This window comes from Sycon ciliatum, chromosome 9, assembly GCF_964019385.1.
Source record: "Sycon ciliatum chromosome 9, ocSycCili1.1, whole genome shotgun sequence".
NCBI classification, from domain to species: domain Eukaryota; kingdom Metazoa; phylum Porifera; class Calcarea; order Leucosolenida; family Sycettidae; genus Sycon; species Sycon ciliatum.
Genome location: NC_088651.1, coordinates 2,508,101 through 2,533,467, shown reverse-complemented (window position 1 = coordinate 2,533,467; position 25,367 = coordinate 2,508,101). Strand labels below are relative to the sequence as shown.

Genomic DNA, 25,367 nt, shown 5'->3' with positions numbered 1-25,367 from the left:
TCCAATAATCAAAATTTTTCCGAACTGGGGACAATTATGACTGAGACACAAAAGATGCAGGAAGCCTGCCTTATGGAACCTACTGTACAGTAGAGTCAACATCGGGCGGCTCGGAGTACAATATTATGGACAATTATTACAGACGAGCTGCTGGAGAATGTACCAATCAGCCATTCTGCGGCAAAGAAATTGAAATTTTCTTCCTTGTGCTGTGTGTCTTCAATAATGTTTTAGCTGCAGAGTGTTGAAAATAAGGGTACTGAAGTTACATTGTTAATTAGTGCTGTACCGATAACGCGGACGTGTGAACTTGTTATACATGTGTATGTCGTCATTTCGTCATTGTGGGTAGGGTGGGAAAAATTGAACCCCCCTTGGACAAATCCTGGATCCGCCCCTGACAGTGCAATGCTTTATGTTTGCCTGCTGTGCATTGTACCGTGCATTTCTGTTGTTGTGTTCGTGTCTGCTGTTTGGTTGCTGTTCAGAGTACAATGCAATACCGTTGCTCTGTTTGTGTTTGTGTCTGCTGTTTGTGTGTTGCATAGCCGAGAGAAGATGGAAAGGAGTATCCGCAGCTAGCCAAGGAGGCTGGTCGCGATGCCTTGCTCGATGCTGGTCTGGAGTTTGAGCAAGTACAGCAGGCAGTAAGTGTAGGGCTTAAGACAATGCCACCAGGACATGTGTTACAGTCAGCCGTCAGCTAACTGAATTCGCTAGCTATCGGTCTGTCTGTCTGCTTGTCTCGCTCTCTGTCTCTTTATGTCATGCATGCATGTGCGTGCTTTCTGTCTCTCTCTCTCTCTCTCTCTCTCTCTCTCTCTCTCTCTCTCTCTCTCTCTCTCTCTCTCTCTCTCTCTCTCTCTCTCTCTCTCTCTCTCTCTCTCTCTCTCTCTCTCTCTCTCTGCTGGAGATGCTGGTCGTAGAGGCTCCTCTGCTGTTGTTGATGCTGGTGCTATTGTTTCTGCTGCTGCTGTTGGTAGCAAGTATCCCCCCCCCCCCCCACACACACACAATGGTTGCTGTTGTTATCGCCGTGTGTACATGACCGCATGTGTATGTGTGTGTACGTGTGTTTGTGCGTTTTCATGCATAGGTGACAGGTTACGTGTTTGGTGAATCAACGAAAGGTCAGCGTGCCGTGTATGAGCTTGGCATGACCGGAATTCCCGTCTACAATACTAACAACAACTGTGCCACAGGTAATGATTGTGTGTGTGTGGATGGGTGGGTGCGCATGATGTGTGTGTGTGTGTGTGGGTGTGGGTGGGTGTGGGTGGGTGTGGGTGGGTGTGGGTGTTTGGGGGGGGGGGGGGGGGGGGGTGGATGCGCATGGCGTGGGTGGGGTTCTATGTGTGTCTACATATTGCGAGTACATTCTTCAAAGAGGGACCAAAAGCCCGTCAGTGCATGCGGTGTATGTTTCTTTTTGAATTTTTTAGCACATCGACGTACATGTACTTGGCTGAATGAGCTCACATTCACGTAAATGATCAGCACGTATTACACGATCAAAGTAGTACAGTCCTGCTCAATGAAATCCAGTCTATGCACTCATGTATGCGCCGGGCGTTGCACAGCCCTAGACCTGCCAACACTGGGATGCGAAATGCTGCAAGGCGCATATTTGAGTGCCGCGACTGGATTTCATTGAGCAGGACTGCGCCTCGGATACTACGTACACTTTCCTACTGTCCGTGGGGTACGTCGCATCGTAGTTCTACTGTAACACGAGTTGCGACATTCCCTTGTTCTACATTCTACAGGTTCAACGGCGTTATATCTCGCACAACAGCTGGTGGTCGGTGGCCAGGCCGAATGTGTAATGGCGCTCGGTTTTGAGAAAATGCAGAAAGGAGCTCTACAGATGGAAAGTAATGGTGTAAATCCTCTTGGTAAGTGCTGGTGCTGGTGCTGTGCGTGTGTGTGTGTGTGCGTGTGTGTGTGTGTGTGTGTGTGTGTGTGTGTGTGTGCGTGTGTGCGTCTTTGGTGTGTGTGTGCGCGCGCGCATGTGTGTGTGTGTGTGTGTGTGTGTGTGTGTGTGTGTTGATGAGCTGCTGATGCGGATGCTAATGCTACTGTCACCATTGCTGCTGCTCCTGATGTTACCATGTTCCTAATGCTACTAATGCTGCTGCTGCTGCTGCTGATGATGATGATGGTGGTGATGCTGCTGCTGCTGCTGCCGCCGCTGGTGGTAGTGGTGTTGATGATGCTGCTGCTGATGATTATGCTGCCGCTGATGCTGTTTGGCTGCGCCACAAATGCTCTATTTACTTTGACTTCCTCTTTGTGTGATTGTTGCGTCATGTTGCTGTCGTTTTTCCCAGGTGTGCACATCTCGTCATTAGCAAACTTTGGTGGTTCACCCATTACCCCAGTAACGCCGTGGATGTTCGGTCTCGCTGCCAGAGAACATATGAAACAGTACGTGTGTGTGTGTGTGTATATCTGCATGTGTGTGTGTGTGTGTGTGTGTGCGCGTGTGCGTGTGTATCTTTGTGTGCCTGCATGTGTGTGTGTATGTCTGTATGCCTGTGTGTCTGTCTGTCTGTGTGTGTCTGTGTGTCTGTGTGTCTGTATGTGTGCGTTTGTATCACCACTGTCACTGGTCTTCCGGGTCCTCTGAGCAAGAGTGCAGCGAGACAACACGTGGCAGTGACATAGTAACTAACGTTTGGCCGTATTCTCTATCCAATGGCAGTGACATAGTAACTAGCGTTAGGCCGTATTCTCTATCCGATGGCAGTGACATAGTAACTAACGTTTGGCCGTATTCTCTATCCGATGGCAGTGACATAGTAACTAACGTTTGGCCGTATTCTCTATCCGATGGTAGTCTACGACTACATGTGTATAACTCTGGAGTCACAGTAAAGACTAAATTTCTGACTTTGTGCGACCATCCCATGTTTGGTCCGTTCTCTTGTTCAGGTATGGCACTACGAAAGAGCAGTTTGCACGTGTAGCCGAAAAGAATCACAGACACTCAGCGAATAATCCCCGTGCTCAGTTCCAGAAGGTCTACACCCTGGAGGAGATCATGGAGTCCAAGGAGATCTTCGACCCGCTCACGGTAAGCGAGAAATGCGAAGCCCTTGGCACTGTGTGTCTGTTTCTGTTTGTCTGTATGTCTGTGTGTGTCTGTATGTCTGTGTGTGTATGTTTCTGTGTGTATGTATGTCTGTGTGTCTGTTTGTGTGTACCTGTCCATGCTTGTAATTGAGGAACAGCGGAAGCGGTTTTTGATCGTTCCGGCCATGCCATAGTCGCTTTCATACTCAGTGTATGAGTATGGCAAGCACACGTGACATCCTCAACAGTAAACCATGGCCAAAGAGTTGTTCCGGCAATGGCCTGACCGACCGGTTCCGCCTGGCCTGTGTAGAGCAGGGTATCCGGCTCAGAATGCGTGTGTGCTTGTGCATGCTCTCTGATGAGAGTCAGTGAGCATGCGGGAAAAGAACAACACCACGCTGTGTGTATGTGTGTAGTTCGGTAGCCATGTTGTGGTTCCCGTAAAGAGCATCATTGGCATATTTCCTGTTACAGCTGTACAGTGTGCAGGTCAGGAGAATGATAGTCGTCGACATGCTCAGGGTTTTGTACCGAGTGGCAACTGGCAAGCCAATATCTTCAGTGTATGATATTGCATACAGAGAACTCGAATGATGACGTAATCGGTACCGATTGCATCACCTTAGTACATGCACTAGTACTTGCTTTCAGTGTGGACACTGTATGAAGTGAGTAGTTAGTTCCATGTGTTAGTTCCATGTGTTGTGTTTTGTGTTATGTGTTGTGTGATATGTGTTGTGCGATATGTGTTGTGTTGTGTGTGTAGAAACTACAATGTAGCCCTACATCTGATGGTGCAGCTGCAGCCATTGTGTGTAGTAAGGTGAGTTGCTATATACAGCAATGCCTGTATTTGTGTGCTCTGGTGTCTGGAGAGGGTTGGTCCTTCTATGCTCTCTCTCTTGTTGTGTGGTGTGTCTGTCTGCGTGTCTGGGTCTGGGTCTGTCCGTGTGGGCTTGCTGTGTGTCTCTCTTTGTTTTCCTTTCTCTTCTTCTCTTCTTCTCTTCTTCTCTCTCTCTCTCTCTCTCTCTCTCTCTCTCTCTCTCTCTCTCTCTCTCTCTCTCTCTCTCTCTTTCTGTGTGTGTGTGTGTGTGTGTGTTGTATATTTGATCTATGTGTCATCAATCTCAATCTCCCTCTCATGCACATGGAGCATAACTAGCACGATTGCACCCACGGGTACAGCCAACCTTGCAAATAACAACCCTCGATTGGACATGACAGTGTCGTCATTCGAGAGTAGTCGTTATGTGTGAGTTTGAAATTATGCAATCAGATGCTTAACAGGTCTGAAAATTGTGTCGTTATTCACGAGTTGTTGTTGTTCCCCGGGAGAATATTCACAAGGCTGATTGTGGCGCCTGCTTTTACTTCCGTAGAAGTAATCCCCTCGTCGTCCTCCACGCGTCCTTACAACTTGCACTCCATTGACCATGTCAACTTTGGCTCGGCCTCTCCTCTCTGTCACTGCAGGACTTCGTCAAAGCACATAACCTCGAAGACACGGCAGTCGAAATCTCCGCCATGAAGATGGCAACGGACGTGACGAAATCCTTCGAGAGTGCATCAGGCAAGTACAATTCAATTCAGCCCTGGCCCTGTGATTACAGTCAGACCTCCTTTATCCAGTCCTCTTATATCCAGATCTCTCGCCATCCGGACGAACATTGTTGGTTACCTATTAACACCTTAATGATGCCATCAAGAGTACATAAACCAGAATGTGCAACTCGGGATGGTTCCTGTGGGAGCGTAATTCGTGCAGTACATCATTTCTGACGGCATGGTAAGCCACAGGAACGGTGACAAGTTGCGTAACCAGTCGCGGTGGTGCAGGTCACTGAGTTTGTCCTGATTTCGGTTTTTTGATACGGATAGCCTGGTGACTTTACTTGTCGGTGGATGTACGCAGCGTACACAGGCACACAAAATACCGAAATCCTGAAACACAGGCACACAAAAGGTACACAGGTACACAGGCACACAAAATACCGAAATCCTGAAACAGGACGTCTAAAATCAAGCAAACTTGGTTGATTTCCGGGGTATGAAACTTTAAAATTTGAGCTGTACGCAAGTCGCGGCTTGGCTGACCTCATCAGGGTGACGTAGTGCACGAACTGCGCTGTTTCAACTCTGATATGCACAGTTGCACACTCTGGTTTATGTACTCTTGATGTCATGCAAACATACCGGTACAACATACAGTATGTGTGTTTGATTATCCGGTTCGCTTGCCTATCCGGACACATTTTTTTGTGGAAAACGGATGTGTGCGGTTAAGCGAGGTCTGACCGTATTGGTATTATTTAGACAACATCTAACACACGGAGCACAGAAGCCATATGATATAGTTTCAACTACAGTCAACTTCGCTTATAACGACACCTGGCGGGGCATCAGAAAAGTGTCCTTATTCGCGAAGTGTCCTTATACCCGAAGTCTCATTATATGTATTACAGTTAGATGGGACTTTGCTCTGGGCATGGAAATTCCGTCGTTATTCGCAAATTGTCGTTATATCCGCAGTCGTTATTAGCGAAGTTGACTGTAGTCCTTTCGTTCCATTGCCTTTCAAGTCGAATACAATGGTGATTGTCGCCGCAGCTTGGCCGAAACTATAATGCTGTACAGGCAGAACATTTCGTTGGTCAATAACTTCGTCCAACTCCAAAGAAAGGGAGTTCGTCCGGTTGAAAATTTCGTCCACGGATCACAAGAGTGTATTGAAAAGCTGGGCGAATCGACATTAGTCCGGCATTTAATTTTTAGTACAAAAGCTCCTTGGACGAAAAAGGCGAAGTTAAATTCCAGACGAATATTTCTGCTCATACAGCATGGCGTTTGTGCTTCATGTGTTAGTTTTCTTTTTTTTCTTTTTTTTCTACAAAATCCACATATCTCCAGACACTGGGGTGACTGATAGAGTGTGGTGGTGGGGCCCATTAAGCTCCGCCGACCAGAGGTCTCGGCTTCATAGCTCCATGGACGCACCAAAGGGATGTTGGGTAGGGAGGATTAAATTGAAAAGGAAAACAGAAGAAAGAAAATGGAAAGATTGTATTGCTCAGTGAACTTCCCTCCAACCCAGAATCTATTTCGACATCTCCTGGCACATCAAAAGATGGCCAATTAATCAGTTGAGATGAAGGGTGAGACCCAACCATGGCAGAATGGAATATGCAGAGAGAGAGAGAGAGGGGGAGAGGTGATACGTGCGCCATTGTGCCTGATAGAGATGACGTCACTGTGTGATTAAGGGTTAGAGTTTGGGTTAGGGTTAGGGTTAGGTTTTAGGGTTAGAGTTAGAGTTACTGTAAATCTATTGAAACAACAATATACAGATTGAGAAACAACAATATATAAATAGAATAGAGCACATTCTAAGTTCATGACCGTTTCTAGAATAGATATGGCCATATGTTACAAAACTTACCATTCGCTCGTAGTCAGATTGTAGCCAGTGCAGGCTAAATTTTATTTTTCAAGGAAACCCTTCGAAAATGATACCAATCGATTCAGCATGGCATTTCCATGCCTCCTGCAAAGTTTCAGCTGATTTGGAGTCATGACAAGGACGCTATGGCGATTTGAAGATCGAAAGAAGAAAGGCCATGATCGCACACAAATGATACAACCCGTGCGGCACAATGATTTTTGAACGAAGTTGATCTGCGGACCCCGTGCACGCATGCATACTGCACAGTACAGAGGCTTTTTCGAACGCAGATACAGTCAAATCTGTTGTAAGCGACCGCCCCTTGGTGCAAGAAAAAGCGGTCGCTTACGGCAGATGGTCTCTTACGGCAGATGTATGGTAAATCCGGCATACCAGGTATATGCTTCCATGTACTTAAATCGACGAGAATAATGTGATTTTTAATATCATTTTATTGGATATTCAACGACGACCATACCCGTATTACGCGTATGCGACACGGCAGTAGATCGACACTGCCTAGCGCCTGGACTTGAGAGCTACAGCACAGCCTCAGTACAGCCTACAGGCCAGGCGCCAGTCGATCGCACTTGCAAGACAGCGCATTTTCACACTTTGCAGTTTACAGCGCACTGGCAAGTACAGTTTCGCACCTGAACCTGGGTCGCGGTCGCTTACAGCAGATTTGAATGCAGCCACCGTGCATGAAATCGCGGTCGCTGGTCGCGCACAGCAGATGGTCGCTCTGGACAGATCAGTTTGTATGTGAAACCGTCGGTGCACGGAAAATCGGTCGCTAACGGTAGATGGTCGCCTACAGGAGAGGTCGCTAACGGCAGATTTGACTGTATGTAGTTCCTCGTCTTCTTCCAAATGTCTTCCAAATGCGTGGTGCTGGTGTTGTGCTTTTCTTCGAGGCAGAATGCAGCTGCATGTGATGCTCCTGTGTGTTCCTGCATTTTCTCTTTTCGCGTCTCGACATTGTAGCGTCCAGACTCAGCTCGACTGGAGAAGATTCAGGAGACTATCCTTTGATCCATATGGGAAATCGATGATATTTGGTAATTGTCGTCGGGCGCTAAAAAGCGCTGGGGAGCATGGGGCTAAAACTTCGTAGCAACAGATGGAGTCCTTCAAAGGCAATAATTCATATACAAAATTAAAAGAGTTGTATCTCCTGTGTTAGTCACAACACAAATCTTCATGTACAGGACTCTTACGTTTAAAGAACTGATGTTAAAACAGCATCATTGGCACTGATATCTCCATACTGATCTTGATATTGTAGGAAATATAGTACACACCCTAGTACACAAATATAGTACACACCCTACAGTACACTTACCCTAGTACACACCCTACAGTACACTTACCCTACATAGTACACACCCTACACACCCTACACACCCTACACACCCTACAGTACACTTACCCTACACTTAGGTTACTCACTTTAAATTCCACGAGCACACCAGTCACGGCGTGCTTCGTGTATAGATCCCTCATCATCATCATCATCATCATCATCATCATCATCATCATCATCATCATCATCATCATCATCATCATCATCATCATGTGACCAAGCCGCTTTTACGGGCAACAATATTATGAATATAAAACACAAGGTATTGTAAGAGCAATTTTCTGAAAATAATGTTAAAACACGAAATATTAAAATGCATTATCACACCGTAGCCACTTTTATGGGCAAATTCCAATACAAGGCAATAGGAAAACGAGGATGAAGTTAACCTTTTAACCCAAAGAAAAGACAAAAGATGTCAACAATAGAACTACAAATATAAAAACAAACATCAGGTCATAAATCATCATCATCATCATCATTGTTGTTGTTGGCTCTGGTGCTGGTACTTGTGCTCTTTTGCAGGTATCTGCGGCTATCACATGACGCAGAAAGCGACGCGGGATGCTCTCGCCGAGGCCGGTAAGATCCACGTTTGGGCTTTGCCAATGCTGGCCGAAAACCGTGTGTAGCAACCAGGTGTACGTTTTGTCCATGTCTTCACTGAATGGTTTTCAATATCATTAAGGGCGATTCACAATACGACTTTCTGCGACGCGACACGCGATTTGCGACAGTTGCGACAAGAAACTGCCTGTCGCAAGGCACCTGTCGCAAAAGTTGAAGAAAGTTCAACTTTTGCGACATGCGACGCGCGACATACACAAATGGAGTACAGTTTCGACCCTGGGTGCACGTGCAGTGCACGTGCATAGTACTACTTGTGCATAAGGATGTATAGTACTACTTGTGCATGAGGATGTCGCAAACATGAAAAAGATTGTGAACCGTGTGTCGCTGTCGCAGCTCGTCGCAGGTGTCGCAAGTCGCATGTCGCGTCGCAAGAAGTTGTATTGTAAATCGGCCTTAAGGGACCGTCCGGGGGTTACCGATTGTTTTTACAAAACGAAAAGTTTTAGTATTTTCAGCCCCCACCCACCCACCCACCTTTTCTGCAGGTAAAACGAATTCCAATAAAATATTGATGTCAATTTTCGACACCCAAAAGTAACTGGGTATTTTCCATCTGCATTCAATAATTATTTTCAAAACGAAACTCCATCAAACTCACCCACCCCAAACGAAATCTTTTCGTTTTGAAAATATCATTGGTAACCTTGGACGGCCCCTAAGACTCTGATGGGCTTTTATAAAAGTTTTAAAATCCGAAATAGGCGGAATTGGCCTCAGAAATCTAAACCTACTTTGATCAAGTAAGGCCTGTAGACCAGTCTCGAACCATTTTATCGTGAATGAACCATTTTATCGTGAATGAAGCATTTTATCGTGAATGAAGCATTTTATCGTGAATGAAGCATTTTATCGTGAATGAACCATTTTATCGTGAATGAACCATTTTATCGTGAATGAACCATTTTATCGTGAATGAACCATTTTATCGTGAATGAACCATTTTATCGTGAATGAACCATTTTATCGTGAATGAACCATTTTATCGTGAATGAACCATTTTATCGTGAATGAACCATTTTATCGTGAATGAACCATTTTATCGTGAATGAAGCCATGAACGGTACTGTACAGGCAGAACATTTCCTCGGTCAATAATTTCGTCCAATTCCAGTTCGTCCGGTTGTAAATTTCGTCCATGGATCATACCGTACGAGTATATTGAAAAGCTGGATAAAGCGACATTAGTCTGGCATTTAATCTATGTCGTTGAAAAGCTCCTTGGACGAAAAGACGAAATTAAATTCCAGACGAATATTTCGGCTTATACAGTATCAAATGCGCACTCATGACGATAACATTGTACAGTCATTGTACCCATCTGTAGGTGAGGTTGGTTCAGTATTTCCAAGAACGGTATTTTATCTATATCGCTAATTCTGGTTATTGTTGCTGCTGCTGCTGTTGTGCCTATTCCTGTCCTGGTAGATGTCAAGGTGGAAGATGTACAGGTCGTTGAGCTCCACGACTGCTTCTCTTCTAATGAGCTGATAACATATGAAGCGCTGGTACGTATGCTACACTTGTTCACGATGCCGGAACACATAACTACAGTCTAACCGCACACATCGGCTTTTCACAAAAAAATATCCGGATAGGCGAGGGAACCGGTTAATAGAATACACATCCTGTATGTATGCATGACATATGCTGTAAATCGGCAACCAACAATATTCTTCCGCGTGGCGAGGATCCGGATAAGCGAGGTCTGACTGTACCATACTTTCCGGAGTATAAGCCGCACCCGGATTTTGTTGTCATGAAAACCGCTATCTACCCGGTTTATCACTGTTATTTTCACCATCGTAGTCTAAGCACCGACTTTATCCACCGACTTTATCCACCGACTTTATTCACCGACTTTATTCACCGACTTTATTCGCCGACTTTATTCACCGACTTTATTCACCGACTTTATCCATCGACTTTATTCACCGACTTTATTCACCGACTTTATTCACCGACTTTATTCACCGACTTTATTCACCGACTTTATTCACCGACTTTATCCACCGACTTTATCCACCCACTTTATTCACCGACTTTATCCACCGACTTTATCCACCGACTTTATCCACCGACTTTATCCACCGACTTTATCCACCGACTTTATTCACCGACTTTATTTGTGTGAATTTCTGGTGTTTAAAGTGCAGCTTTTGCTCCGGAAAATACGATACACAAGAGTGTGTAACTCCTTGTGTGGTTTGTTCGGGCCATGCGCACTCTTGGTGCTGCTCGATCTGTTGACGTAGTGTACTCCTCACTTACATTCAATCTTGAGTGATCTATTAATCCCCGATTACTTTTGTTTTACTGTCAATGAATGTGTTTGCATGCATGCAGGGTCTGTGCGGGGACGGCGAAGGTGGTAAACTGATCGATGAAGGCCAAGTTACGTTCGGTGGAAAGTGGGTCGTCAACCCAAGGTCAGGACTGTGTTTGTACCTAATATCCATGCCGGCAAGAGTACATAACCCCCAAGAGTGTGCAACTCCAGCTATGGGGTCTACATGCGACGGCAGAACTTCACATCACGTGATGAACCCGTACACATTATTTGCACTCTGTGCATGATAGATACAGGGTTGTACGCAACCCAGCTTTGGGTACAACTCTCTTGTGGTCACTTTGCACTGTTTGCCAGCATAACCTTTTGAACCATGTCACGCGATGTGAAGTTCTGCCGTCGCAGCACAGCATAGAGGTTGTGCAGGCAGTTGCACACTCTTGAGGGTTACGTAGTACTCTTGATGCCGCTTGTACTGTACATGTACTGTGCACGTTATCGTCAGCGAAACCTGCGCTCACAGTCTAATTTCGAAGTATTGCTCCGTACATTATTATCTTCCTGTGAGCTGATCCCTTGGTTAACTAGTTCATTTCACAACAGAGTGCACAGGTTGGCTCTAGGCGTACGCTTTACCACTCATGTCCACTCAGTACGCACTTTTCCAGGCCCAACGACGCACTTTTAATTCTCGAAAATAAGCCAAAGATACGCCCAGCAGCTTTAAACCCCGTACACGTTAGCGCTGAAAAATGCATGCTGGAATCATGTGACATCCCCCCCCCCCCCCATCTACAAATGTAAGCGGGGGTGGGGGGGGGGGGATGGAGCTTGCAGCATACACCAATGTGTCTCTAACCCCAGAGCGTGTGAAGAGACTTAGATGCAAAGTGCGGCAGACACCAAACTTATGGAAATAAGTCTTTGGACTATCATGAGCAAGTCAAAGAGCATTTTGCACTTCGTTAAAATTTCTGATCCAAAGTCTGACCTCGATCAGTAATCGCATGTCCATAATGTTTGAATGATCATCTTTATTGTGCTCTGACACGTTGTCTTGCAGTGGCGGTCTCATATCTAAAGGACATCCTCTTGGTGCTACCGGCTTGGCACAGTGTGCGGAGATCTGCTGGCAGGTCAGTAGTGTTGTGTGGGTGTGTGGGTGTGTTTGTGTGTGGGTGTGTTTGTGTGTGTGTGTGTGGGTGGGTGGGTGTGTTTCCTTTTCAACATTGCTGTGGTCTTTGTTGGTGGAGGAGATGGTGATGCTGCTCTTGCCCCGTTGTTGTTTAATTTGCTGTGTCTGTGCGCATTATACACATGTTGTTGCTGGTGCTGGTGGTGATGTTGCTGCTGCTGCTGCTGCTGTTTCAACTCTTTATTCTCATGATGGCCAGTGGCCAATAAGAGATTGTGTTGATGTTGGTATTGGGTGATTTTTGACCTGAGGTCCCTGTAGAGCTGTCAAATGTTTTTTTGCTCTTTTGGCTTCACTTTGGTATGCTTTTGGGATGGACGAGATCTTGCAATTGCTTCTTTGCCATCTTTTGTTTTGTCTTTTTTTGTTTGTGGCACACTTGCTCCTTGCAGCTTCGTAAGGACGAGGAGGTGGAGAACAGACAAGTTGAAGGCGCTACCGTTGGCCTGCAGCACAACCTTGGACTTGGCGGTGCCTGCGTCGTAGGTGTCTACAAAAGATAAACCCGCTCGTTGCCATCACTCTATCGTCGTTTCTGAACAATTCTCAACCTAGCCCATCACAGGCACATGGAGATTTAGTCCGCACGAGCGAGGCGAGGCATAGTTCAGTGTGATTTTTTAACGGGGTAGTTTTCTCACTCTCTCCCCACGATCCCGCCCGCCGTAGCAGCCAGGTGGACTTCACGTGGCAGTCCACTGGAGTGGGCATTGGCCTGCTCTGCCGCCAGTATTGTCACCATGACAACATGGCGTTGCATGACAACGAGTCACTGCGTTACTGCTCGTGGCCGAACCACTTTGACAACTGGATCACATGCCTTTTCTGCGCTGCAGTCCCCCAACCCAGTGTGTTCTTGTGCGTGCGCGCGTGTCTACGTGGGTGTGTGTGGGTGTGCGCACGCGCCCCCGTCTGTGTATATGTGTGTTAGCGTGCGTGCTGTAGAACGTTCTAGTTTCGTCATCACTGGCACTTTTGCAGTGTTTATGTACATGTTCGGTGTAGAGCTGTTCGGTGTAGGGCTGCCGATCTCCTGGCACTCATCACAGCCCGCTGCATGCTTAACCAGTTTTTGCAACATTCTTACCTGTAGTTCGCTGTACGTACAGCGACCATTGGCCTAATGTGTGTTCGTTGTACAGCAGTTGTTTGGGGCACACAGTATGCGTGCTGTCTGGCGTTTTCTTTGCTAGGATTATCGGTTCAACAGATTTAGATTTTCACTGGAATACTTCTTTTGTGCAATCATGCTTCCTCGTTTCCGCTCTCTCGCCTGGCGGTGTGTGTATATGTGTGTGTGTGTGTGTGTGTGTGTGTGTGTGTGTGTGTGTGTGTGTGTGTGTGTGTGTGTGTGTGTGTGTGTATGTATGTGCGCGTGTGTGTGCCATGGCAGAGCTTAGCCACAGGGCACGCGTATTGGTTGTACGTTGTACGCCATTCATGACGTTTCATACTTGCCGTATCGGCGCTTCTCGTATGTGGTACACGCATGGGTGTGTGCGTCCGGGAGTGTGGTTACAAATGCCATGCCGGTGACAATTCAGGTTGCGACAAACGCCTTCTAAGCCGCACCTCTCACACATCACGTTTACTATAGCACTGCGGTTATGGAGTGTGCGATGCAAATGTGCGCCAGTCCGAGTGTACCCGAGTTTGGTGAGCTGTGCGTTCTGGCATTGTGCGCATAGTAGAAACAGCACTGTTCGCCTTCACTATTGCCTATATGTTGTACAGTACAGTTCAAGCACAACCTCTTGCTTGGGGTTTTTTCTGATGATAGTACCGGTAGTGCCAAGAGTGCATAAACCGTTTTGTTTGTCATACATATACTCTTGGTAGAACTGTAAACTGCCTAATATTCGCGACAGATTAAAGTTCGCTCTTTTCGCGAGAAGAGCGTAAGGCGAATGTTAACCAATGTGAAATCAAGCTTCAACAGTGGGTGTATGTACTCAGGCGCGTGCCCCGTATGGGTTTCTGGGTGCCCGGAACCCCCCCCTTTTTTCGCTCAAAATGCAGGATTTTGCTTCATTTTTTTGAAAAATTTCCCCGGGGGATCGGGACACCCCGGAACCCCCCCCCCCTTAAAGGGCACCAACGCACGCGCCTGGTACAGTGCTGGCAACTGAAATCCGACCCCCTTGGCGGCGCGCCGCTCCGCCAAGGGGGTCGGATTTCAGTTGCCAGCACTGTACATTGTACTACTACTGACACAGTACTGTATGTAGGTAGCCCCGGTGCTTCGCGAACTTTTGCCATCGCCAACTAACTTGCTGGTTCTAAGAAATCGCGAAATTTAGTGACGCGAATATTGGGCGGATTACAGTACCTGAATGTGCTTCGCACGGTTTCATTGCGAATACCGTGTCGTGCGTGTCACTGTGAAAAGCAGCTATACCGTACGGTACACGTAGTGCGTCCGTGCGACAGTGAGCGGACGTACGGGTGCACGCACATGTATGTATTCTGCACCATTGGCATTGCCGTGGCTGCTGTCAGTTTGGTCCGCAGAGCTGGGCCGGCCTGGCTAGAGCAAGATTGCTATGTACAGTGTACAATGTATCACGGTGTCATTGTGAACCATGACTGAGCTCTTGGCCATGGGATTTATCAGCACACCACTGTGTGCTTGTTTTTCCCAGTTTGGTTGTCAGTGGTTTGCTCAAGGACTCTACGCGATATGATTGTACTTTTAATACAATACAAACCAGGGAGTCGTAAAATACCGGTATTTTACGACTCCCTCATACAAACTACAGGTCTACTCTCCATATAACGTAATCTCTGGGACCACGCAAAAATTAGGTTATAATTATCAAGAGTTATGTTATGTAGAAAACCGTGTGTAAAATACAAGATGTACCTCGAAATGGAGGGTATTACAAGGCGGGTTCAACCGTGCAAACATATACACACTGTACCACCATCGACATCAGATACCATCAATGCCGCAGAATACATGCACAATAGTCAATAGGACTACAAAAAGGCTAACTTCGGCTACAGCTTGATTGTACCGCGCACGTGAATCTCCGTTGTATCGAGAGTGAGCGCGCCGGGGACTGCACCATAGCGTGCGTTGTGCCGAGGTTACGTTATGTAGGACTAAACTGGCCTAAACTGCCTAGCTACAGCTACCACTTGATCGCACCGTGCACGTGAATTTACGTTGTATCGAGAGTGCGCACGTCGGGGACCGCGCGGTAGCGTGTGTTATGTCGAGGTTTATGTTATGTACTCGTAGGATTATGTTGTGTAGAACACAATTTGTATGGGAGTGATGCTGTTTCGGCGCGGGATTTGATTTTTTTATGTACTAGCGAGGTTTATGTACAAGTGAGAGTTGTTATAATAATAATAATAATATCTTTATTAGGATGACCCAGAGGCTTGTCGCCTATATGTTATATCGAGAGCAGACCTGTACCATGTAATGGTTCAGGCTGGTATAATGTAAACCTTGCTTGATACAATGATAGTTTTAATATCAGTTACATGTATGGTGGTCATCGGATACTGCTAGTAGCATAGCACAACGGCATGATGGAGCTTATTAAGTTTACTCTTGCAATTACTTACACAAGGCCCCTTGTGATAACGCTGTCATCATCATACCTGCAGATGCCTTGTAATCAGGGAATTGTCCTGCTATATATACCTCGTAGCAAGAGTCATTATACTCTTGCTCGTAGTAATCAGGGAATCTTCCTGGCTAGCTATAACTATAACTACTAATTTACAATCATGTATCACGAAAATTAATACAGTTCGTACACTGTGTATACATGTATATTGTAGTAAAAGTATTTCAGTCAATCATGCACGTGATGGCAAAAATTTAATTTCATCCTAGATTTCGGCAAAATTTCGAATCCAAAAAAAGATCAAAGAATCGAAATCTGGGCGAGAGGTTGAACTTGAAAAACCAAGAAGAAGGACAGGAAATGGCGGCGATTGCCAGTAGATCGTCGAACCCAGCGACATATTTGACGGAGGCTAAACACCACTTTCAGCGGAGTCCAAGGCTGAAGGAAGTTGCGGCCCACAGGCAGAAGGTACGAGCTGTTTTAAAGTTCAGTTTCTGATTTTACTTTTCGTGGAATTGTGGTTGTGACCATACACTTTCCTTTTTCAGTTGCCAATATCTTCATGAATTGAACAAAAAACTGCATTGTGTCAGTGGAACATACCTTGGGGTTTATTTCATAACTTATTTGAATGTGCAATATCGGCTGAATTACCAGTATCCCTTCCCTGCATGAACTCAACTGATATTGTATTCCGAAATTTGATTGATGATGGCTGTTTTTTTCTGATGTTCTATAATATTATAGCAGGCAGATAGCTTGCTTCGCCTGTGAACTGATAAACAGTGAATTCCCACAGCGTGCATGTATTAAATTGTGGCGTTTTCCTGGGGTATCTCGCAGCATACTTAAGTATTTTGCAGAGCTGGGTTATAATGATTTTGGAATTTGTCTTTACTCCAGTAGATTTTTAAAAAACTCCAGTAGATATATTTTTTTCCAGTAGACATAGTCCCCGTAATAATGCAGCAATGCTCAGCAGTTGAAATCCAACGGATCGTGTATGTGTAGGTATTTGCTCCATTTTTTCACTTCATTGGGTGTTGGGGATGTTGGGCCAGTGTAGGTTGCCAACTGCCCTACAGTCCATTCATCGGAAACTGTCCCGCTGGCTTTTGAAAGTCGGATTTGGGCCGAATTGAGGATCAAAAACCCACTTTAAATATCACAAATCTGGGTTTAGGATCTGTAGAATACTGTGATATGTTTGTTGCTGCATGTTGTAGGGGTGGTCTATGTGCCCTGTATCCTTGTTCAAACAAGTGGGAGCACACTCGTAACACGTGTGGAAGATTATAGTGATTTGCCTTGTGCTTTGTGTTTTGTGTGTGTGTGTGTGTGTATGTGTGTGTGTGTGCATGGTGTGTGTGTGTGTGTGTGTGCGTGTGTGTGTGTGTGTGTGTGTGTGTGTGTGTGTGTGTGTGTGTGTGTGTGCATGGTGTGTGTGTGTGTGTGTGGATGTGTGTGTGCGCGTGCGTGTACATCCATATGCATGTGCTTGGCCATTCTTGTTTGCATACACAGGCGCATTCGGTAGCGTGGAATAAAGATGGCCGTCGCCTGGCCTCCGGCTCTATGGACTACACCGTAGCGGTGTTCAGCTGTGACCGGGACTCATGTGGCGTGGTAAGTACTAAGTACACTCCATCAAAGAATTGTAGAAAGGAAAAGGACATCATTATGGATACGAGTTGAGAGTAACTGTCCACCACTGTAACTAGATACTATATACAGTCAGAATGACTCAGTACTCTGTCAGTTTTGTGCCTAGTTGTTGCACTTTCTGACTGTATATAGTATCTAGTTACAGTGGTGGACTCAACATCCAAGCATCAAAGAATTTTTTGTACTTTTGCCATGGCTGGGTATCTCTGTGCTTGCTCCCCATATTAGCGGTGCACGCACATGCTACGAGATTGAGCTGAATAAATAAATAAAGCCGGAGAAAATAGTCCAGCACACCAGGTCTATTTGGTCGTTCCAAGGCACTGCGAGTTCGTGCGTCATAGTGGAACAACACCATTACTGCAAGTCGTATACCGTATATTCGAGTGTGTTAGCCGCACTTTGAAACTCATAAAATAATTCTCTAAATCTCCCCGGCGGCTGACTCTTGGGTCCAGAAAGGGAGGGGGGGGGGGGTACAGCTTAGACCCCGGTGCGGCTAACATACCCCGGAATATACGGTATACGCCTGGCTACTACTAGTCGTGAGTTCCCTTTGGGAACGGATACGATAATTTACTTTTTTTTTTTTACTTTACTACTAGTCTGTACAGCATTCAAAGACCACTGGTGCATTGCTTTCTACTAAACCCAATGACGTCATCGATTACGTCACCTGTAAAACGCTCGGATTTAGGGTTAAAACACCCCGATTTTTAGGGTTAAATCGCATTACGTTATCGATGATGTCATCTGTAGAACGCTCCAATTTTAGGTTAAATCGCAAAAGTTACGAGTAAATCGGAAAAAATAAGGTTAAATCGCACGACGTCATCGATGACATCAGTGAACTAGAACGCCTTTAATACATTCTACTTGTGTGTGTGTGTGTGCGTGCGTGCGTGCGCGTGCGTGTGCGTGTGTGTGGTGTGTGCGTGAGTACGTGCATTGTGTGCGCATGTGTGTCTGTACATGATACATGGTGTGTGCGTGCACACGCATGTGTGTGGTGTGTGTGTGTGTGTGTGTGTGTGTGTGTGTGTGTGTGTGTGTGTTTGTGCACCCATGCATGCTTGATACAGAGTCGTGATGCTCTCTACCGCGACCATTCGGACATCGTGAATCAGGTCTGCTGGAATCCACAGCACCCGGATCAACTCGTTTCTGCCTCCGAGGACAAGTCCATTCGTCTGTGGGATGCCCGCGGTATGTGCACTGGTTGCTGCAGGTGGTCAAATTTTACATTTTGGATTGGATTTTTATTTATAGTGTTGACTATAACAGACAACATGTACTGTTGGGTGCTCAGTCGCATAGCTAGTGTATATCCAGTGTATCCCAACCACCACACCAGCAAATGGACGACATAGGTACTACAGTGCATTTCAAAACTATAGACGCGTAGGGTTTTTGAAATATTTCAAATTTGGCTGGAACTTTTTGAGAATAGTTTTCGGAATATTGCTCAGGATCGCTCCACAATTACTCTCATATAGTTTCTAAAGGATTGGATAACAGACGCCCAATTTGGAAAAAATTATGCACAATGTGATCACAGATTTTATGTGGTATAGATGCTGGCATAACGGTTTTTGCCTAGGTACGCGTCTATAGTTTTGAAATGGACTGTAGTACAGGTGGAATCATGATAATTCGCACCTTAAAATGCCAGGAAAAAACTTTTTATTATCCGGACATTCTAATTATCCAAACATGAACCCACAACACAATATGTATGTCAAAATGCTCTCATGGTCACGCAGAGTTGCGCGATGGACCTTCGACACTAGTCCGTGAGCCAAATCTCAGAATCGGCCGTTTTAGCATCGACCGTTGCACCCAGAGAGGGACAAATCGTCCTTCAGCACACCGTTTCACGATGGTATCCTGAAGCGATTTCCACTTGTTGGACAGTTCGAAACTGATCCAGGGAGGTCACAGAAGACGCCAAACATCCAACTTTGCTCACTGACAGCAGCGGCCATTTTCGCCTTCTTCGCTTGATCTTTTTGCGCTTGTTCACGGATTCTCATTTTTTGAAGCCATGAGCAGATACCACGAGTGCACATAACGCGGAAACCAGTGCACAAAACTAGATTCGATTTTTTTTGCCGCTGAGAATTATGAATCGGGATGCAAACTGCATGCAGCAAGCTGCAAAGTCACTACTGTTTGTAGTTACAATGCAATCGTTCAGAACTGACTTCCAAGAATGTCCTAAATATCTCTCGACATATTTGTTCACCACTTCCTAGGCCAATAGGCGTAGTAGACTGTAGTGAGTAACCTTCTGGAGCAAATGACGACTGCCCCGAGCATGAACTTCTGTTCATCCTGTTCAAGGTCAAATATTACTCAGTTTGCGTTGAAGAATAACAATTACATTCGTGAATGGCCGAACTGAGAAAACCCTCATGATTTCTCTTGGATTTCGTATCCCAAGTTCCTCTACTTGGCTGGATAAATCGCCTCTTGACTTCATCATACTGGACTGGAACTTGTAGATAATAGCGAGCAATGAATTGGTGAGTGAAGTATATTTCAAAAGTAATAACCACTCGATTACTGAATAGTAGTGAATACGTAGAATACTCCAGTATTATAATGATATGAACACTGAAGCTAATGTGACATTACAGTAGTACAATAGGAAGTACGTCACCACTGTTGTAAATGCACGCGCTGATCCTATCCAACCTGACGGCCAATGCAAGAGGTTGGAATTGGCTATTGATTTCCTAACACACTCATACAGCACCAAAAGCTATCTGTCATTGCTCATTTTCAACTCAACATAACACAGTTGCAAATCACCAGGTGTACATCTTGGCACATAATGTGTGCTGTCGCAGTCCACCGCAGAACATAGTAACAGATAACTACCGATGTAAGATGATGCCACATACATACATGCATGCGCGCGCACCCACACGCGTGCGCACACACACATGAAGCAGCTGAAGAATCCGATTATGCAGTCTCCCAGGCACGCGCACACACACGAACCAGCTGCCGAATCCAACTATACAGTCTCCCAGGCATGCACGCTCGCACACACACACACACACATGAACCAGCTGCCGAATCCACACAAACACGCGTGCGCGTGCGCACACACATGAACCAGCTGCCGAATCCGACTATGCAGTCTCCCAGGCACGCGCGCACAAACACGCTTATGCGCACGCGTGTGTGCGCGCACACACACATGAACCAGCTGCCGAATGCGACTATGCAGTCTCCCAGGCACGCGCGCGCGCGTGCGTGCGCACACACACACATGAACCAGCTGCCGAATCCGACTATGTCAGTCTGCCATGACTGCGAAACCAGCGAAGACATACGGTGCATTGGCTGCTGCCAGACTGGTCTGCTACAGGTTTGCGACGCTCTTGAGTACACTTGTGGCATGGCAGGCCGCTCTTCGAAAAGGAAATGTTACAAATACTACACTGAATCCGATCACGGGAGGCCGGCTGTGGTGGTGAAGCAATTCTGAATGCTGTGCGCCACTCTCCTCGCTGCTGTGCAGTGTCGAACCAATGTCCTTCAAGATGTAAGTGATGGATGTCTCTTCGGACAACATCACACCAATGCTGTCGGGTTTCACACACACACACACGGCGCACACCTTGTCGACAATTGTGGAATCTAAAACCCACCAACGACCTGAAACACGGATCGCACTGGCCGCAGTGGCTGTGGCAACACCGTGCCCCAACACCAGTAGTAGCCTGGGGTGGTGTCACCAACAAAGGAAAACGCCTAGCACGCACATGCACGCGCGCGCGCACACACACATGCACGCTCGCACACACATGCACGCGCGCGCCCACACACATGCACGCGCGCGCCCACACACATGCACGCACATACACACGCACGTGCACACATGCACGCGCCCACACACACAGACACGCGCACACATGCACGCTCGCACACATGCACGCGCGCGCACACACACAAACACACGCACACCCAGAAATGTGCACACAAACACGTGCGCACACACACATACACAGCTAATGGTATACAGTAGTATGTTGCCCGCAAAGCAGCCAGGTGCTCTGGCTTGGACCTCCAGCAGCGCTGGTTTCGCCCTCGCTACTTGTCGTCTTGCCCTCTCCAGTGCTGCCTGCAACAAAACATTCCCTTCCGGAAACTCTGGGTGGACCAGTTCTCCGTGTTGTGTTTACACCGTGCTCTGCTTTCATAATTACTGGTATGGCATTCATTGTTCGTATCAACCACTAAGCTCCTGGTAGGTGGCCCCTTACTGGCCTTAGGATGTGGCTCTGGGTTCACTACTACATGCACATCACTGTCAGCAAGTATAGACAAAGCAAAATCAGAGGCACTGGTCTTCTCCAGGTTTGCAATTGCTATCACATGGGTGCAATTGGTGTAGCACTTTCCATGATACCAGCCACACCATTTACTCCTCCCTGAGCTCTTGTGCTGGCAGAGAAAAGCCCAGATATGGTCGTCCTTCTCTCGAGCAGCGCTGACGATGCGACACCAACTTGTAGTCTCGATATTACTCACTGCAGGCTTCTCGTTTTTACTAAATTATTGGGCGCTGGTGACACAGACACAAAATTCCAGCAATATTACTCCGCTGGGCTGTCATTTGCCACTTCGTTGCCGTCAGCTGCCTCATCCAGCACCTCGCTGCCACTAGAAACGTCTTCTTCTTCTTCCATTGTTGTCAAAACAACATCAATGTACACGAAAGGAATCAACTTCAATAAAGTGATCACACTATCCCAAGTCGATATATATTGTCGTCAACGTCGTCATCTTCTAAAAAATAAATTATTTTTCCTCACTCCACGCGAACTCGTGTTTTGCGCTTGCTCATACGACGCACACCTCACCACTCGCGTAAAAATACGGTGGAATTTGGTCGAGAAAAGAAGCCCTCGCGAAGGTCTCTGGATCGGTTCTGGAACGTCCAACAAGCGAAAACGTATCCTTTGTGATGTCCTTGACCAACACTGTAAGCGGCGATTTGTCCATCCGAGAGTGCAACGGCACTTGTGATTTTGAGTTTTGGCTCACGGACTACACAGATTTCACGGATACTGAACTGACCGGCACAGCCTGCTCATGCAAACTGAACTGACCAGTACAGTGTACAGTGAACTTCGAATTACAGTTTACTAACTTCGAATTATCAGCACAAATCCCACACGTTTTCTATGTAAGTGGAATCTGTGGGACTTCTAATTAACCGGACATATCCAGTTCGAGGTTCGAATTATCAGAAATTATATGTGGGAATCGTATTGATAGAAATCGGTCCTGGAAAAACTTCTAATTAAGCGGTATGTTCGAATTAAGCCATATTCGAATTACAGGTCTACTCTCCATATAACGTAATCTCTGGGACCACGCAAAAAGTATGTTATATTGAGAGTTATGTTATGTAGAAAACCGTGTGTAAAATACAAGATGCACCTCAAAATGAAGGGTATTACAAGGCGGGTTCAACCGTGCAAACATATACACACTGTACCACCATCGACATCAGATACCATCAATGCCGCAGAATATATGCACAATAAGACTAAACTGGCTAGCTACGGCTACAGCTAGATTGTACCGCGCACGTGAATCTACGTTGTATCGAGAGTGCACACGTCGGGGACTGCGCCGTAGGGTGCGTTATGCCGAGGTTTACGTTATGTAGGACTAAACTGGCCTAAACTGCCTAGCTACAGCTACCGCTTGATTGTACCGTGCAAGTGAATTTATGTTGTATCGAGAGTTCGCACGTCGGGGACCGCCGTAGCGTGTGTTATGTCGAGGTTTATGTTATGTAGGATTATGTTGTGTAGAACAAAATTTGTATGGGAGTGATGCTGTTTCGGCGCGGGATTTGATTTTTTTATGTACTAGCGAGGTTTATGTACAAGTGAGAGTTGTTATATCGAGAGCAGACCTGTATCAGGATTCCACCTGTGCTACATAGGCCAAATGGGCAAAATGGCAGCTCTGAGATTGCTAGTGGTACATACTACATAGTCACCACACCACAGATGTGCTCTGGCACATAGTCAGCTCCCCACTCACGTGCGAGCTACAACTCTGGGTGCCGAAGTACTGGGGGGTCAGCCTCGTGGCCTAGGCCTCACACATCCCGCAACTTTCCTTTATTGCTTGTAGTATCAAGAGTACATTAGGTACTCTTGCTTGTATGTATTGTGGTGAAATAGTGCAAGTACACTTTGGAACTGTATGTTGGCGTGCATACCATCTTGTTTTCAGCCTTTTTTACTCGGTTCTGTGCTTGGCCCACTTGCTTTCACCTTGCGTGTTGTCTTGGCCAAGTGATGCACGCCTTTAGATGTGCACTGGCTTGCTTCATCAAACCTAGAGGTTCTTTAGCCCCGTGGTCGGGTCCTGTGCCTCAGGACCCGGGGGTACCTGCATCAAACCCCGCTCCGGGCGATAAAAATATTTCAAGTAAATTTTCTGAGCTATGATGCATAAATGGAATCTCGTTCGTTTGAATGTCTGTGATATCAACACATAACGGAATGGCTGAGCTCAGATTTTTTTCTTTTTTTTTCTTTTTTCTGGCTGTTCAGTGTACTTTTGCATAGAGCAGCATAATGACTTTCTCTCTATCTATCTCTCTCCTCCCCCCTGCTTCTTGTTGTTGGTACAGCTAATAGATGTATGCATTTGATCAAGACATCCGGTGAAAACATTAACTTAACTTGGAGCCCAGACGGACAGACAATAGCTGTTGGAAACAAGGTACGCTGGAGTCACGCATGCCTCTGTGTGTGTGTATGCACGTGTGTGTATGCACGTGTGTGTATGCACGTGTGTGTGTGTTTGTGTGTATTCAGTCCTGTTGGTATCAAGCGCACGGTATGCACACTAAGTGCATTCATATTCTGGTGCGTTCAAAACAACAGAATATCAACTGGTTTACCAGGGTCATCTGATATGCAGAACTTGTATCACATGTCCTCTTCGATCTGTGCTGCATCTGCTGTTGGTGCTACAATGCTCTTTCGCTTTTCTGACACTGCAGCGAGGCTGTCAAAATCTGGAATTGAATCCTCTATTTCTGTCCTTACGAGCGTTTTTCCTTCGGTGGGTCTGATCTACTCACCTCCCACCGCTTTAGAAGCTGCATCTGCGCCTTGATCCTTGAGGGTGGTAGAGTCCCTGCGGATGCGGACAATTCTGTCTCCAGCCGAGTCTCGCGCGGACCGTGAATTTTTTCTTTTCTTTTTTCTTTGCTCCTAGGATGACTTGATTGTTTTCATCGACCCACGCACGTACAAGGCGAGAGCTGAAGAGCAGTTCAAATTCGAGGTGAGAGTTTTCACTTGTGTGCCACAGTGTGTTCCTTTGGCATTCAGTAGTACAATGAAGCCCGTGTAAGACGATCACGATTCAGTACTCTTGCTAGTATGGCTTGTGTGAATCTGCAGTGTTGTGGGTCACTGTCACATACTGCTCTAACAGCATGCCATATGCTGTGCTGCTGCTGCTGCATTGAGCATACTGCATTTCGGTGGTGCAATGCAGCACTGGATAGTTTGCGTGTGTGTGTGTGTGTGTGTGTGTGTGTGTGCGTGAGTGCGTGCGCGCGTGTGTGTGTGTGTGTGTGTGTGTGTGTGTGTGTGTGTGTGTGTGTGTGTGTGTGCGCGCGTGAGTGTGTGCGCGTGTGTGTGTATGTGTGCGTGTGCATGTGTGTTTGTGTGTATTCAGTCCTGTTGGTATCAAGCGCACGGTATGCACACTAAGTGCACTCATATACCGGTGCGTTCAAAACAACAGAACAGCAACTGGTTTACCAGGGTCATCTGATATGCAGAACTTGTATCACATATCCTCTTCGATGTGTGCTGCATCTGCTGTTGGTGCTACACTACTCAATTTACATAACTGTAATTTCACAAATTTTCGGTGTACTTTTATTTTCGGTACTTTCGGTGCCCTCCATATACACACATACACAGGTCTCGGGGTTTGTCCAGTCACGGGCCTGTTCTTGTTCTTTTCACTCCTACCGTATTGTCGGGGTTCCGAAAAAATGAAGGGTCAGCCTCGTAGCCTAGGCCATTCTTATCTTTTTGGTCTATGTACAGCTG

General features: G+C 46.3%; 2 protein-coding genes across 2 annotated transcripts in view; both read left to right on the top strand.

The window, feature by feature from the left end:
• The first annotated feature begins 517 nt into the window (after positions 1–517).
• LOC135825320 (sterol carrier protein 2-like) lies at positions 518–13,258 on the top strand. Its single transcript, XM_065338057.1, has 12 exons — positions 518–647; positions 1,097–1,202; positions 1,767–1,895; positions 2,331–2,427; positions 2,935–3,076; positions 3,845–3,901; positions 4,552–4,648; positions 8,409–8,465; positions 9,942–10,021; positions 10,860–10,942; positions 11,867–11,939; positions 12,391–13,258. Exons 2-12 carry the CDS (start codon positions 1,157–1,159, stop codon positions 12,499–12,501), a joined length of 972 nt encoding a protein of 323 aa, XP_065194129.1. The 5' UTR covers positions 518–647; positions 1,097–1,156; the 3' UTR covers positions 12,502–13,258.
• Positions 13,259–15,887: 2,629 nt separating this feature from the next.
• Positions 15,888–25,367, top strand: part of LOC135825345 (THO complex subunit 3-like) — a 16,500-nt gene continuing 7,020 nt past the window's right edge. The window contains exons 1-5 of the mRNA XM_065338081.1: positions 15,888–16,053; positions 17,110–17,211; positions 18,333–18,456; positions 23,924–24,015; positions 24,517–24,585. Coding sequence (XP_065194153.1) covers positions 15,943–16,053; positions 17,110–17,211; positions 18,333–18,456; positions 23,924–24,015; positions 24,517–24,585 — 498 coding nt within the window. The 5' untranslated portion in view covers positions 15,888–15,942. The remainder of the gene's footprint in view (positions 16,054–17,109; positions 17,212–18,332; positions 18,457–23,923; positions 24,016–24,516; positions 24,586–25,367) is intronic.

Coding starts and splice junctions, on each gene's coding strand:
- LOC135825320 (XM_065338057.1), top strand. CDS start 1,157: ATGACCGGAATTCCCGTCTACAATACTAACAACAACTGTGCCACAG. Junction 1,203..1,766: donor TAACAACAACTGTGCCACAG/GTAATGATTGTG, acceptor TACATTCTACAG/GTTCAACGGCGTTATATCTC. Junction 4,649..8,408: donor ATCCTTCGAGAGTGCATCAG/GCAAGTACAATT, acceptor GCTCTTTTGCAG/GTATCTGCGGCTATCACATG.